Consider the following 15314-nt stretch of genomic DNA (forward strand, 5'->3'; position numbering starts at 1 on the left):
ATGAGCCGCTCCCGGATCCAAAGTGTGAGCGTCTCGCCTGCTCTGCTCCTTTACCTCTCGCTGGACTGTGTGGACAGCCTCCTTAACCTCCTCACTGCTACCGTTCTTCTGCATCCCGTCCTCTGGGTCAGCGGTTCTCAAAGTGTGGTTCTCTGACTGGCATTACCTGAGAACCTGGGGGAATTTCGTATTCTCAGGCTCTGCCCCAGACCTTCTGAAACTCAGGGCGGGACCCAGAATCAGTAACAGAGTGAGCCCTTCAGGTGATTTGAATGCAGCTGAAGTTTGAGTACTCATGCCCTCCAGCACCCCAGAGAGTTCCTTCTAAAATGCAGGGTTTGGGTTTTTTTTTTTTAATGTTTATTTATTTTTGAGAAAGAGAGAAGAGACCAGGGGATGACAGAGGGTGCAAAGCAGGCTCTGTGCTGACAGCAGAGAGCCCGATGCGGGACCTGAACTCAAACCGTGAGATCATGACCTGAGCCGAAGTCAGAGGTGTAACTAACTGAGCCCCCCAGGCGCCCCTAAAATGCAGTTCTGATTGTGTCACTCTTACTTAATGGATGGCTCCTCTCCCCACTCAGGGCCCCTTCGCTTGGCCTGAAAGTCCATTTACAACCTTCCGAGAGCGGCTTACCCTCCCTTTCCACCTTACTGGGCCCTCCATCCCACCACCCATAGCTACGCTGGACTTCTTAGATCCTGAAAACATGTTTTTCCTCTGCTGGGTCTTTATGCATACTGTTCCCTCCACCCAGCATGCGCTTCCCTCCATTTCAGCTAGGAGGTACCTGCCTCTCCTGAAGGCCCAGTCCAATAGCCTTTTTCATAGAGTTTTCTTAGACACTAACATGTAACCATTAATGTTTTGTACATAGATGTGGTTACTTATGGGCTGTTGAATACCTGCTCTGTGCTAGGCATGGAGGAGATAGAAGTAAATAAGAATGGTCCCCATCCCTAGGATGTTCGTGAGACACAGATGCATAAAAATATAGTTACAAATAATGTGATGGTCGCAGTAATATGCACTATAGGAGTTAGGAGCCTGGTCATTAGGGAGGGCTTCCTGGAGGAGGTGATACCCAAACTATGGTTTAAAGGATAAACAGCAGTAGCCTGGGGTGAGGGCATATGGGGGATGGGAGGCCTCTCTTCCAAGCAGGGCAATGAATACCTCTGTCCTGCCATTCAGCAGACAAAAGTGGGCTTCCCGGGGCACTGCCTACTGCCCCAACCCTGCCAATTTGGAGCTCTTGCCCTGGGAAAGTCCACTGAGTCACAGAGATTGACACAAACCCCGAGGGCAGTGGGGTAGGGGGACGGGGTGTGAGGGTCCTGTTAGACTATTAGGGGACTCACTGACTAATGAGGAGGGTGTGGGACTGGACACCAACAAGTCTGTTTACCTGGAAGGTGTGAAGACAACCGCACCCAGGTAAGTGAGGCAAGGGCTGAAGCCTGGGACATTAGCAAAGACAAGGGAACAGAAAAAAGGTGTCGCGTATTGAGCCTTATGTGTGTCTGGGCCCAGCACTGTGCTAAATCCTTCACACATCACCATCTCATTGACTTTATGAAGTCAGTGTTATTCTTGCCACCACTTTATAGACGAAGAAACCGTTTAAATGAATGCTCAGGTAACCCTCATACTTTGCTCGTGGGAACGGAAAATGGTGCAGCCACTTTTGAAAGCATTTTTGGCAGTTCCTCAAAAAGATAAGCTTAAAACTATCATAGGACCAAGTGATTCCACCCTTAGGTGTCTCTTCAAGAGAAATGAAAACATATGTCCATGCAAAGACAAGACTTGCACATGAGTGTTCATTGTAGCATTCATAACAGCCCCAAGCTGGAAACATCTAAATATCCATCAGCTGGCTCTTCTGAACAGAGCTGCAAAAATTCTCAACAAAATACTAGCAAGCCAAATCCAGCAACGTATAAATAAAAAGGACTATATGCCATGGGATTTATCCCAGAAATGCAAGTTTGGTTTAAAATCTGAAAATCAACTAAGGTAATGTACCACAGCAGTAGAATGAATGAAGGATCAAAACCACATGATCGGGGCACCTGGGGGGCTCAGTCGGTTGAGCGTCTGGCTTCGGCTCAGGTCATGATCTCACAGTTCGTGGGTTCGAGCCCCGCATGGGGCTCTGTGCTGACAGCTAGCTCAGAGCCTGGAGCCTGCTTCCAATTCTGTATTTCCCTCTCTCTCTGACCCTCCCCTACTCACACTGTCTCTTTCTGTCTCTCAAAAATAAATAAAAAATGTAAAAAAAAATTTTTTTAAACCCCACATGATCATCTCAGTAGATGCAGAAAGACCATTTAGCAAAATTCCGTGCCTCTTCATGATTGAACACACACACACACACAAACTCATACACTGAAACTAATAAAACACCGTGTACTGATTATACTAGAATTAAAATTAAAAAACTTGAAAAGAAGCCTCAACAAACTCAGGATGGAAGGGAACTTTCTCAACCTGATAAACAGCATCTATGAGAAACCGGCACCTGGCATCATACTTAATTGTGAAATACGGAATGTTTTCTCCCCGAGATTCGAAACAAGATAAGGAGGTCTACTCCCTCTGTTTCTATCCAGCATTATACTGGAGGCTCTACCCAGGGCAATAGGCAAGAAAATTAAATAAAAGTCATGCAGTTGGAAAGAAGAAAAACTAGCTCTATTTGCAGATAACATGATCCTGTACATAGGAAATTGTAAGGAATCCATTAAAAAATATAAGACTAATAAATGAGTTCAGTAAGGTTGTAGGATATAAAATCAACTTATGACGAGTTGTATTTTTATGTACTAGCAATGAACAACCCCCAAAATGAAACTGGGTAAACAATTTAAATAATAATAGCATCAAAAATAATAGAATAGAGGGGCGCCTGGGTGGCTCAGTCGGTTAAGCCTCTGGCTTCGGCTCAGGTCAGATCTCATGTTCGTGGGTTCGAGCTCCGCGTCAGGCTCAGTGCCTGGAGCCTGCTTCTGGTCCTGTGTCTCCTTCTCTCTCTGCCCCTCCCCCTCTCCTGCTCTGTCTCTCTCTCTCTCTATCAAAAATAAAACATTAAAAAAAATAGATTTGCGAGCTCCGCTGAGGAGCCGGAGGTTGGGCTGCAGGTGCCTCCGCGTCCGCTCCCGGTCTCTGGCCCCTTGGGGGCATGGCGTGCGGGGCGACTTTGAAGCGGCTCATGGAGTTCGAGGCGGCGCTGCCGAGCCCTGGTTCCCTGAAGCGGAGGCGCTGCGCCCTTCTGCCCGGCCCCACTCCGGGCCTCAGGCCCCCGGACGCCGAGCCGCCGCCGCTGCTCCGGTCGCAGACCCCATCGCCGACTCTGCAGCAGCCCGCCCCGCCCGGCGGCGAGCGGCGCCTTCCCACACCGGAACAAATTGTTCAGAACATAAAACAAGAATATAGTCGTTATCAGAGGTGGAGACAATTAGAAGTTGTTCTTAATCAGAGTGAAGCTTGTACTTCGGAAAGTCAGCCTCATTCTACAGCACTCACAGCACCTAGTTCTCCAGGTACCTCCTGGATGAAGAAGGACCAGCCCACCTTTACCCTCCGACGAGTTGGAATAATATGTGAGCGTCTCTTAAAAGACGATGAAGATAAAATTCGAGAGGAGTATGAGCAAATCCTCAATATCAAACTAGCAGAACAATATGAATCTTTTGTGAAATTTACACATGATCAGATTCTGCGATGATATGGGACAAGGCCAACAAGCTATGTGTCCTGAAGCTTTCTTGCATACCTGGGTACCAGGTTTGACCTCAGGAGATGGCTGCTGTACACTTTTTGCAACTGGTTTGATATCACATTTCAGCTCCAACTTTGCATCCTGAGAACACGTAAACGTTTCTGCAGGTCCATTTTATACAACTTGAAAGACCTTAAAACTTTCTGGTTGCCACAAGCATATCTTTCTTTTCTGCTCATCCAATAAACAGCTGTGCCCTCCTGTGATAGATTTTCCAAACAAAAATACTTGGAGCAGCAGTTTAGCAAAATATGCCCTCAGTGGCACTCAGCAAATGGAGATTCCCCAAGTACAGTTCTGTAAGAAGTGTGTGTGAGAGTGTGTGTGTATGTGTGTGTGTGTGTATTTTAAGTTATTATTTGTATTGTGCAAATTTTTTTGATCTTGGGGAGTCTGGCTGTGAATTTGATGCACGACAATTACGGTTGAAAACATTTGCTTGGTCTAGAGAAGATCATTAATGTTTTGTGACCATATAAGTTGTAATGGTGGATTGTTTTATGTGTAGGTATTATTATTAAATACAGGGACTGTTTCCAGGCACGGAATATGAATCATAAGTTAGGATGGACATTAGATGTGATTATGATGACAGGTCTGTGGTCCTAGGTTTACAAATGCGTGGTGAGGAATTAGGACAGGACAAACCGGCGATGGGCTGTTTGACACGTGGACTCTGCCCAGCCATGTTGAAAAATACTTGACTCCAAGCCTTGAAATACCCATGTGGAGTCTGTGCTCTCCTCATTCACACAAAGAGCTCCCTGGACACTGAACCTCTAAAAAAGAAAAAGTCTCCCCTGGAGCAGGAGCATCAGGGTTTGCTTGGGAGCAGGACACAGGTGCGTGCGGGGCCGGGCCAGCCCCTGGTGGCACTGCTACTTGGGAGGAGCCGCTTCGCCTTTGGATCGGTTATTACAAACAGAATTAGGGTCCTTTGGTCAGGTTCCCCCAAATTCTTTTTAGGAGGTGACCATGTTCAATTGCTTGAGCTTTGTTTTGGCAAACCCCCCCGCCCAAAGTTGCTTACAGACTGTTCTTCACCTTGTTCCTGAGGCCGAGGAACAGAAAGCAGCCTCTGTTTTGAGGAGGTGCAAGTTATGTATACATTTATTTTTTACTGTGACTCGTTCAGGACCACATTTTACAAAATGCCTTGTTTCCTTTATTATTGTTTCTGGAAAGGAAAGTTCTATTAAAACTGTTTTAGTTTGACTATAGAATAGTTTTATTAATTAGGGCTTACTTTGAAAAATTCTGAGTTATAAATCAAAAATATGCCAGTACCTTCCAAAGTAAGGAAATATTCAGAGACAGTTGTTCTGATCAGACGGCTTAGAGAAATTCTGGAATATTCATATTCGAAGATTCCTTATTAATGAATGTCTTTGACTTAAATCTAACCAAAAACTGCAACATTATTCTTTGTACATTTTCATTATATAGTGTTAACAAGCTTAGTTGCAAACAAATAAAATACTTAAGCTATTTGTTTAAAAAAAATTAAAAAAAATAGAATATGGGGTGCCTGGGTGGTTCAGTCGGTTAAGCCTCCGACTTCGGCTCATGTCAGATCTCTCGTTCGTGGGTTCGAGCCCTGCATCAGGCTCTGTGCTGACAGCTAGCTCAGAGCCTGGAGCCTGCTTCCGGTTCTGTGTCTCCTTCTCTCTCTGCCCCTCCCCCTCTCATGCTCTGTCTCTCTCTGTATCAAAAATAAATAAAACATTAAAAAAATTAAAAAAATAGAATACAATAGTTAAGAATAAGGTTAACAAGGGGTGCCTGGGAGGCTCAGTTGGTTAAGCTTTCAACTCTTGGTTTCTGCTCAGGCTGTAATCTTGTGGCTTTGTGGGTTTGAGCACCGCATCAGGCTGGAAATTCTCTCTCCCTCTCTCTCTCTGCCTTTTCCTCACTCACATAAAAGAAAATAAAGAATAAAGTTAACAAAAGAAGTGCAAAACTTATATTCTGAAAAGTACAAAGCATTGTTTGATCATGCTCAGGTCATGATCTCAAGGTTCCTGTTGATGGCTCAGAGCCTGGAGCCTGCTTCAGATTCTGTGTTTCCCTCTCTCTCTGTCCCTTCCCCCACCCCCAAAAAATAAAGAAACATCAAAAAAATGCTACTTTCGGGGGCACCTGGGTGGCTCAGTTGGTTGAGTGTCTGACTCTTGATTTCGGCTCAGGACATGATCCCAGGGTCATGCTATCCAGCTCCACATCGGGCTCTCCGCTAAATGTGGCGCCTGCTTGGGATTCTCTCTCTCTCAAATAAAAAATAAAAAATTAATAAATGCTAGGGGTGCCTTGGTGGCTTAGTCGGTCGGGTGGCTGACTTCAGTTCAGGTCATGATCTCACTCATGGGTTCAAGCCCCACATTGGGCTCTGTGCTGACAGCTCAGAGCCTGGAGCCTGCTTTGGAATCTCCCTCTCTCTCTGCCCCTCCCCCACTCACACTCTGTCTCTCGAAAATAAATAAACATTAAAAAAATTTTTTAATTAAGAAACGCTACGTTAGGGAAGTTTTCCCAGGAATCTGCTGTTCCTCCTTTATTCCTTCAGCAAATATTCGGGTGCCTATTACGTACTGGTTACTGTTCTGATACCAGTTTGTAACATAAATGTCTGTCCTCAAAAATGGAAAGAGAGCAATATATGCGCTCCTCTGTATTAGAAAGTTAAAGGGAAAAAACCATGTGGCCATTTCCACAGATCTAAGAAAAGCACTTGAAAAATGCAACACTCATTAATGATTTTAAAAAACCTGATACATGCGAATAACCAGGAATCACTATTCTATGGCAAATCTCATATTCAGTGGTAAAACCTTACAAACAAGACAAGGACACCTACTATCACTGTTACAAATCAACATCATCCTGGTGATCTGGGGCAAAGCAAGAAGACAAGAGGGAGAAAAAAGCCAGGATCTGAGTACCCCAAACCCAAAGCAATTGACTGCTATGCTTTCCAGACAAGGTCCCTTTATTTATCCGACATTTACTGAGCACCTACCCTGTGCCAGAGTGGGGTCATTACTACCGGTCAGCTTCCTCTTTCCGTGGATGCACACAGCCTGGCAGGTGAGTGTCTGCAGCAGAACTCTCGAGGTACCCGAAGATTCCGGACTACGGCACAGAGAGAAGACCAGACCTCCCTGGGGTTCTGAAGGAGAATTTCTACCAAGGCTCCGCAGTGTGACAATCCTATTTTGTTATGTATGTTCACATATCTTGTTTGCCTCTTGATCCTCGCATCCATCCTCGGAGAGCAGAATCCAGTATCCCAGCAAATCTGAATTCACTCATGTCGGCCTCAGACCAATCTTCAAGTGACCACAGCCACGAGAGACTAGCAGGATGTCCAGTGTATATGCTGGCCAGTGGGTGTGTTGATCCAATCACAGCACACATCTCTCCTGGTGCGTGCGTGCGTGCGTGCGTGCGTGCGTGTGTGTGTGTGTGTGTGTGTGTGTGTGCGCGCGCGCGCGCGCGCGCGCATTCCTTCAAAGGGATCACTAATCACCAGGCAGGTTATTTTATTTCCCAACATGGAGACCACTGCCCTCTGGTGGCCACTCTGCCAAATGCCAAGTTTAGGAAAAGTACTACCCTTTATTGAGACCATTAGGAACCAAGTTTTCTTTTATTAAATCTCCACAAAACCTTATAGAGTAGGTATTATCCCCAGGGAGGCTCAGAAAGGTGAAGTTACTTGCCTGAGGTCGCACAGCCAGAAGCGGTGGACCCGCTGTGACTAGGGTGAGGGAGTTCAGGGAGAAGCAAGAGAGACCCCTCCTCTGCTTCCCCCTAACCCCAGCCCTGGCGATGGCGTGGGACTGGAATAGGGTCAGCCAACCTCTTAGGCTCACAGGCTTAACCACCGAGTGGCCCGGCCTCCTCGCTGGCATTATGGGGGTTCCGTTCTAACCTTGGATGTTTCCTTTGCGTGTACAATGCTAGATGCTCATAAAGCAAAGACACAGCCTTTTCCCCATGAAGAACATGGCTTGTGTCCTGCAAATGTGTTGTGAAAAGACACCTTGCTCCTTGGGGTGCCTGGCTGGCTCAGCTGGTGGAGCATGAGACTCTCAATCTCAGGGTTGTGAGTTCAAACCCCATGTTGGGCATGGAGCCTACTTTAAAAACAAAACAAAACAAAAAAACACCTTGCTACAGAAGCAGCCAAGGAAGCATGGGGTGTGTGTGTACGTGTTTGGGGTTCTAAGGGAAAGGGTCCTGAGGGAAAGCTGGAAGGCAGTGTCCTGGCCACAAGGAGCCCTCTTCCCCAGGCACTGCATTCCCGGAGACAAGCCAGCCAGGCTCCTTAGAGGTGCTGGGGAAACGTTTGTTGGATAAATGACCATAAACTCGCAACAGCTGGTCTGCGTCCATTGTGACGATATACACGATGGTGATTGTGTGTGGTCCTGGGCGCAGAAGGAAAATGCTTGCGCTGTGAAGGTAGTTAGCATTCCTCTGACCGGACATCCCCGGCTTGGTGGTTTTAACTCTTCTCAGTTTGCCAGCATTTTTCATCAGAATCCATGTCAGCAGTTTTCCTTGAAACAAATACACAAGTTTTTATTGAGCAGCCACTAGGAAGTCAAAGCAGAGGGAGAAGGCAATTGCAGAGGGAGAACTCTAGGCCATTTAGTCAGCACCAGCAGGGCGCGTGGTGCTGTCCTCAGCCAGGTCCTCTTTACATCAACCTGGTGGGGCAGGAGGTGGGGAGAACAAATCCTTTCAGAGATGAGAAAGCAACTCAGAGAGAGCAAGGGCTCTACCTAAAGTCACACGGTAAGAGGCAGAGCTGAGATGTGAGTCCAAGTCTAGCCTCATGCCAGCACCCCGACTTCTGTGCCCATGATCCTCAAAGAGTGTTCTCCAGACCGGCAGCAGCAGGATCACCAGGGCACTTGTTAGAAATGCAGATTATCAGGTCCCACTGTGGAACTACTAAATCCGAAACCGTGGATGTTGGACCCTGCCACCTGTGTTTTAGCAAGCCCTCCAGGTGATTCTGTGTGACTCTCAAGTGTGAGACTCACAGACCGTGCCGTAGTGGTCCCTATGCCGCACCTGCCCGCAATCAGATGGGAACCAGCCAGAGTGGGACAAGCCAAATTACTCCAGTCAGGACATTTTAGGATAGTGCCAGGGGAGGGAGAGTTCTGGGATTTCTAAAAGGGTTTCATGGAACCTGGCCACGCTTAATGGAAGGACTTTAATGATTATAAATGGAAGAAAAGAGGCATCTGGGTGGCTCAGTTAAGCATCCCACTTCGGCTCAGGTCACCATCTCACGGTTCGTGAGTCCAAGCCCCACCTGCGTCAGGCTCTGTACTGATGGCTCAGAGCGTGGAGCCTGCTTCAAATTCTGTATCTCCCTTTCTCTCTGCCCTTCCCCTACTCATGCTCTGTCACTCTTTCAAAAATGAATAAACATTAAAACATTTTTTTATAAATAAATAAATGGAAGAAAAGGGCTTTCAGGCAGAGCGGAGGCAAGGAGACCAGAAAGTGCCTGTTCATAAGTAAGATAGAGGCCAGTTCATGAAAAGCCTTGCCTGTCAGGCAGAGGAGTCTAGCCCTTATCCTGGAGGTAGTGGGGAGTCATGATAGGTTTTTGAACACAGGCATGCTCTCAGTGCAAGGTTCCATTGGGTCACAGCATTTTCCTGCCTACCCACTGGAGCAGACAAAATAATGGTCCCTGAAGATGTCCTTGTTCTAATCCCCAGAGCCTGTGAGTGTGTTATGTTACATGGCAGGGTGGAAATGAAGGTTGCAGATAGAATTGAGGCTGATAATGAGCTGATCTTGAGATGGGAAGATGATCCAGGTGGGCCCAGTATAATCACAGCCTCCTAATAAGTGATGGAGGGAGGAAAGTCAGAGCCAGAGTCAGTGAGAGATTTCAAGATACTGCACTGCTCACTTCGGAGACATGAGCCAGGAATGCAGCCGGAAGGCAGGGCATCCGATGGCCAGAGCCTCCAGAAGGAACCCAGTCTTGCCAATGCCTTGATTTTAGCCCAGTGGGACGCATTTGAGACTTCTAACCTCCAGAGCTATGGGATAAGCCTTCAGAAAGCTGCAAGGAGTCTTCTTTTCTTCAACCAAAGACATGACATCGGTCACCATTTCCCGAGTGCTTACAGTGTAGTATGCTTCATGAACACGCTCCCTTTAATCCTCACAGCAGCCACATGACATAGGCACTATTGTGTCCATTTTCCATATGGGGAAACCGAGGCTCACCAGAACAAATAAGGAGTCCAGCCAGCACTGAAGCTCAGGCCTGTCCCCAAGGCTTGCACCCACCAGGCTTGAGAGGACTTAGACCTACACTGTGACAGCTTTCACTTGGGCTTGCCTGGACGGGCTTCAGCCAAAGGTGCGGGGGGGGGGGGGGGCCTTTCCTGGCTGGGGCAGGTGCAGACTGTTGGAGGATCCCGGACATCCTCTCCTTCTAATGAGGAGCTCAGCAAAGTCAAACTTGAACTTCTCAGTTTACCCCTCCCCCACCCCCCCAAAACCTGGGTCTGCTTTCAACTAGGACATGGAAGACAGACGCCCAGGCACTGGGCCCAGGTCCACAACCAGACTGCTTGTGTCTGCCTTCTTGTCCCGGGCAAGTTCTTCATTACTCTTGGTTTTATTTCCTACTCTGTGAAATGGGGATAATAATTGTATCTACCTTTGAGGGTGTTCTGTGGGCTAGGGCACAGGTGTAACAGACTTACTTGTTACGTATATGAAGCAAGTCTAATAACTGTTATCATTATTTTCATTATCATTTCTTTTAAAAAATTTTTAACATTTTATTTATTTATTTGTGCTTTTTATTTATTTTTGAGAGACAGCACGAGCAGGGGAGGGTCAGAGAGAGACACACACACAGAATCTGAAGCAGGCTCCAGGCTCTGAGCTGTCAGCACAGAGCCTGATGAGGGGCTCAAACCCACAAACCGTGAGATCATGACCTGAGCCAAAGCCAGATGCTTAACCAACTGAGCCACCCAGCTGCCCCACGTTTTATTTATTTTTGAGAGACAGAGAGACAGAACGTGAGCTGGGGAGGGGCAGAGAGAGGGGGAGATACAGATTCTGAAGCAGGCTCCAGGTTCTGAGCTAGCTGTCAATACAGAGCCTGTTGGGGGCTTGAACCCACAAACTGCAAGATCATGACCTGAGCCAAAGTTGGCTGCTTAACCAACTGAGCCACCCAGGTGCCCCTCATTACCATTTCATGTCATGGATGACCCACCCCACCCAAGCCCTCTTCTTGAGAACAGTGGGGGTGATCGACTGTGCAGATAAATTCATGCACATACCCTTTCAATATGAATTATTTTCACATGTTCACAAAATATCTCTTTAGGAGCTTTCGACTTTTTATGGGTTTGTGGACCCTTTGGGACTCTAGTGACAACTACCGACTTTTGTATGTCTGGTCAGTCCATACCCTTCTCTGAAAATTGCCCCTAGGTGCACAGGAGTAGGCTCCCGAAGCTATGCTTGGCCTCCGTGGGTGTTGGTGGGCCCCCACAGCTCACAGGAAGTCTGGCTCACCCTAGTGGGCATCCAGGGCTACTTCATCCAGTTTTCCAGCTGTGCAGGCTGTGCACTGCCCAACTGTAAGGAGCGTCATGATGTAGACTACAATTCACAATCCTGGAGTTATGCAACATGGCGTCTTGTGAGCTTCTGATCCAGACTGGGGCTATCCCACTCTCTCTCTCTCTCAAGGGAGTTTAAGAGTTGTGAGTCTAAGATTAGTCTCTACCAGCAGCTTGAACCGAGAAAACGTAAATGAAGACCACGTGGCCCTGGAGAGCAGCTGCTCTTGGTTCTCGAGTACTGTCCAGTCTCTTGTGGGACTCCTGGGTAGGAAGGATCTAGCGCAACTTGAAACCACAGGATCATGGGGCTCACAGTCTAGCCAAGGATGGGAGTGGGTCTTCACACACACGTGCACACACAGGAAGTGAGGGAAAAACAAGGAATCACGAAACATAGTGAGGAAGTCGGAGCCTATGGGAAGGGCACCAAACCGTCTCACAGCCTCAGGGAAGGCTCCCTAAGGCAGTGATATCTGTGACATCTCAGTCATGAGGATGAAAAGGAGATGGCCAGGCAAAGAAGCTGGAAGAATAGTGCAGGGAAAAGGAACAGCCAATGCGTGAGCAAAGAAGTGGCGGTCTGGTGGCCTTAGGTATTGGGCGGAGGTCATTTTTCTCCTGAAAGAGAGGATGGAAGATGCGGCCTGATGGGAAGGGGCTTGGGAGCTTACAAGAGAGCGTGGACTTGATCTTAAGGGTGGGGAAGACCCCCTTTTGCATCCACTTTCCCTTGGAACTCCTCATTTTGATTTCATGTCATGGGACATGAAATGTGAATTCTCCACTCCCTGGAGATTCCACAGCCTTGAATCTTCAGAAGGTAGATCATGGAGCAGTGGAAGAAACAGGGATTTTGCCATTAGATAAACCTGGATTCTAATGCTGTCCCTGCCACCCACTGGTGTAATTTTGGGCATCAATAAACAGGAGTAATAACACCCACTTGACCCAACAAATATTTACTGCATGCCTACTATGGACCAGATGTGGGGACAATAATTATCATTTACTGAGCTAAGACATACTATGTGCCAGGCACTACTGCCAAATCCTTTCCATCCATCACCTCATTTAATCAATTCTATAACATTATGAGGGAGATGCGATTATTCCCCCATGCTACAGATGAGAATACTGATGCCCACAGGGATTAAGCAATTTACCCAAGGTAGATAGCAAAGCCAGGATTCAAACCCAGGCAGTCCGGTTCCAAAGCCTGGGTACATAACCTGGTTTCCCACCAAGTCCCTCCTCTCATAAAACTTATATTCTAATGAAGGGAGCAAACAATAAAAACCAGACAAACAAGAAAAGTAGCATGTTAAAAGGGGTAAATGCTAAATAGGAAAAAAAAAATAGAGCAGGGTACAAGTATGGGGAGACACAGGTGACTGCAGTTTTAAATGAGATGATCAGGATAAAGCATCATTAAGGTGGTGACAGTTGAGCTAAGATAGAAAAAAAGTGAAGGATTTGACCATGTGGATATCTGTGGAGAGAGCATTCTAGGCCGGGGAAGCAGCCAGTGCAAAGGTCCTGTGGCAAGAGTGTGCCCAGTATATTTGAGGAACAAGGAAGTCAGTATGCCTGGAACAGAGGTGGAGACAAGGGGAAGAATAAGAGTACATGAGGTCAGAGTGAGACAGGTTATGTAGGGACTTACAGGCTATGTGGAAACTTGGCTTTTAGCCTGAGTGGAATGAGGAGCCATTAGAGGGTTTTAAGCAGTGAAACTACATGACCTTACATGATATTTTAAAGGATCACTTGCTTCTCTGTTGAGAACAGACTATAGAGGAGCAAGGGTGGAAGCCAAGAGACCAATTGGAAGGTTCTTGAAGTAATCCAGGCAAGAGATGATATGGCTTAAATCAGGCTGATAGCAGTGAAGTGACAAGGAGTGGTGGGTTTGGAAGCTATTTTGGGTGTAGATCCAACAGATTTCTCAATGTAGGGAAGGAGGTTTGGGGAGGGAAATCTAAAGTTCAGCTTTAGATACGTTAAGTTCAAGATGCCCCATTTGACTTCCAGGATCTTCAAGGAGACAGATAGATATAAGGGACTGACATTCAGGAGAGAGGCCAGGCTGGCATTGTAGGTTTGGGAACCATCAGGATCTAGATGGTATTTAAAGTCATGGGACTAGGGTGGGATCACCAAGTACCTAAGCACACATAGGAGAGGAGGTGACCAAGGAGCAGACTCCTCAGTGTTAAGAACCCAGAAAGAACATAGAAGATCAAGAAGAAGTCACCAGTGAGGGAGGAAGAAAATCAAGACAGTGTGGTGTCCCGGAGGCCAAGGGAAGAAAGCATAGCCTGGAAGGCACAAGGAAGCTGCTGGAGGCCACGAATGGTGAGAACTGAGCACTGACCACCAAGTTCAGCAATGTAGGGGGTGTAGCAGTGACCTTAATGAGAGCAGTGACCTTCATGAGAGCAGATGCAGTGGCTAGTGGGGGCAAGATCCTCATCAGAGGGAATGTAAGAGAAAACTGAAGTTCGGGCCTCTTTCCAGAACTCCTACTGCTATCCCCTGTGGCTCCTCGGGACATGCCTCTGGGATCTTTCCCAGTCTCTGTATCTCCCTCTCTCTCTTTCTCTCTCCCTCCCCTGCTCATTCTCTCTCTCTGTCTCTCTCTCAAAAATAAACATTAAAAAAAAAAAAGCACGAGGTAGCTAACCATACAAAATGCTCCTAAAAGTTAAGAAAAGTGCCTGTTGCATTTTAAGAGAGAGACCCTAGCTGACCTTGAAAGTAACTCTGCAGGAGTTCTGGCTGAAAACTGACTGGAGTGAGTTGGAGGGTGACTGAGGTGAATACGTGTTGTATTTCACAGCATATTTGTCCTATCTCCTCCACCAGACTGTACACATTGTTTCAACTTTTAATTCTATTACACAAGTAGTAGATGCTCCTTACAGAAAAGTGAGAATATACAAATTAGCCAAAAGAAAAGAAAACTACTCATAATGTCCTCAGCAGGTTATATCTTTGTAGTCCCCTCCCCCCCCCCCAGGTAAAGTATGAAATACTTTCATGGCCTTGTGGAGTAAATATTATTAGGCCATTTTGAGTAGAAAATTCAGGTTTAGAGAAGCAAGCAATTTGCTCAGCTGCATACAACTGCTCAACAGCAGCACCAGGACTGTAACTTAGAGATCTATCAAATTCCAAAGCCAGTATTGCTTCCCCGATTTTTTCCTGAAGGAATCTTTTCCATAGGACTTCAGGCTCCAGAACGAAACCTAAGTAGATTTCTATCCTGAACCTCATCCCTCATCCACCCAAGAATATAGATGTTTCCAAGAGGCAAGGGTTAGTAGTGGGGGAGGAGTGGCAGTCTTCAGCCTGGTAAGGACCGTGAGCTTGGTTCCGGAGTGGAAGGCACCATACTGAGCCAAGGAAGAATGAGGGCGCGGCGAGAGGGTCGGGAAAGGGGGAACGGGTTGCTGCGCTCTTATGGGATACACCCAAGTGTTAGGTTCTTTCCTCGAAACATCACGGTTAAGTGGGCAGGAAGCTTCTCAGTTTGCAGACAAGGAAACTGAGGTTCCAAGAAGGAATGTATTTTCCCCGAAATCACACAGCTACCCAAGGGCACCGAGCCACACAGACTCCGCAGGGGCCGAAGCCAAGGGGCGGGTGGGCGGCTTAGAGCCGAGGCTGAGGGCTGGGTGTACGAAGAAGGGAGGGATGGTGCAATTGGAGCGGAAAGGGGGGCGCCGAGACCAGGTGGGCCTGGGGGAGAGAAGGGGGCCCGAGTCCGGGTAGGGCTGAAGGGGCGAGGTCATGGGGGCTGGGAACGAACCCACAGGACTGGAGGGGAAGACGAAAGGCGCTGGAAGGAGGGGCGCGGAGGTAGGGCACCCGGGGGGTGGGAGGGAGGCAACTTGGGAGG

General features: G+C 47.4%; 1 protein-coding gene and 1 non-coding gene across 3 annotated transcripts; both read left to right on the forward strand.

Moving 5' to 3' along the window:
- The first annotated feature begins 3185 nt into the window (after positions 1–3185).
- On the forward strand, positions 3186–3984 carry LOC115299705 (akirin-1-like). 2 transcript variants are annotated; one of them, XM_029949174.1, is made up of 2 exons: positions 3186–3546; positions 3682–3731. In XM_029949174.1, the coding sequence occupies exons 1-2, from the start codon at positions 3186–3188 to the stop codon at positions 3729–3731; spliced, it is 411 nt and encodes a 136-aa protein (XP_029805034.1). The 2 variants fall into 2 exon arrangements, with proteins under 2 accessions (XP_029805034.1, XP_029805033.1); XM_029949173.1 differs by having other exon boundaries at positions 3186–3984.
- Positions 3985–7842: 3858 nt separating this feature from the next.
- TRNAE-CUC lies at positions 7843–7915 on the forward strand. The gene has a single exon. It is a non-coding gene; the product is annotated as a tRNA-Glu (tRNA).
- Positions 7916–15314: the final 7399 nt, after the last annotated feature.

This window comes from Suricata suricatta, chromosome 8 (genome assembly GCF_006229205.1).
Source record: "Suricata suricatta isolate VVHF042 chromosome 8, meerkat_22Aug2017_6uvM2_HiC, whole genome shotgun sequence".
In the NCBI taxonomy this organism is placed as follows: domain Eukaryota; kingdom Metazoa; phylum Chordata; class Mammalia; order Carnivora; family Herpestidae; genus Suricata; species Suricata suricatta.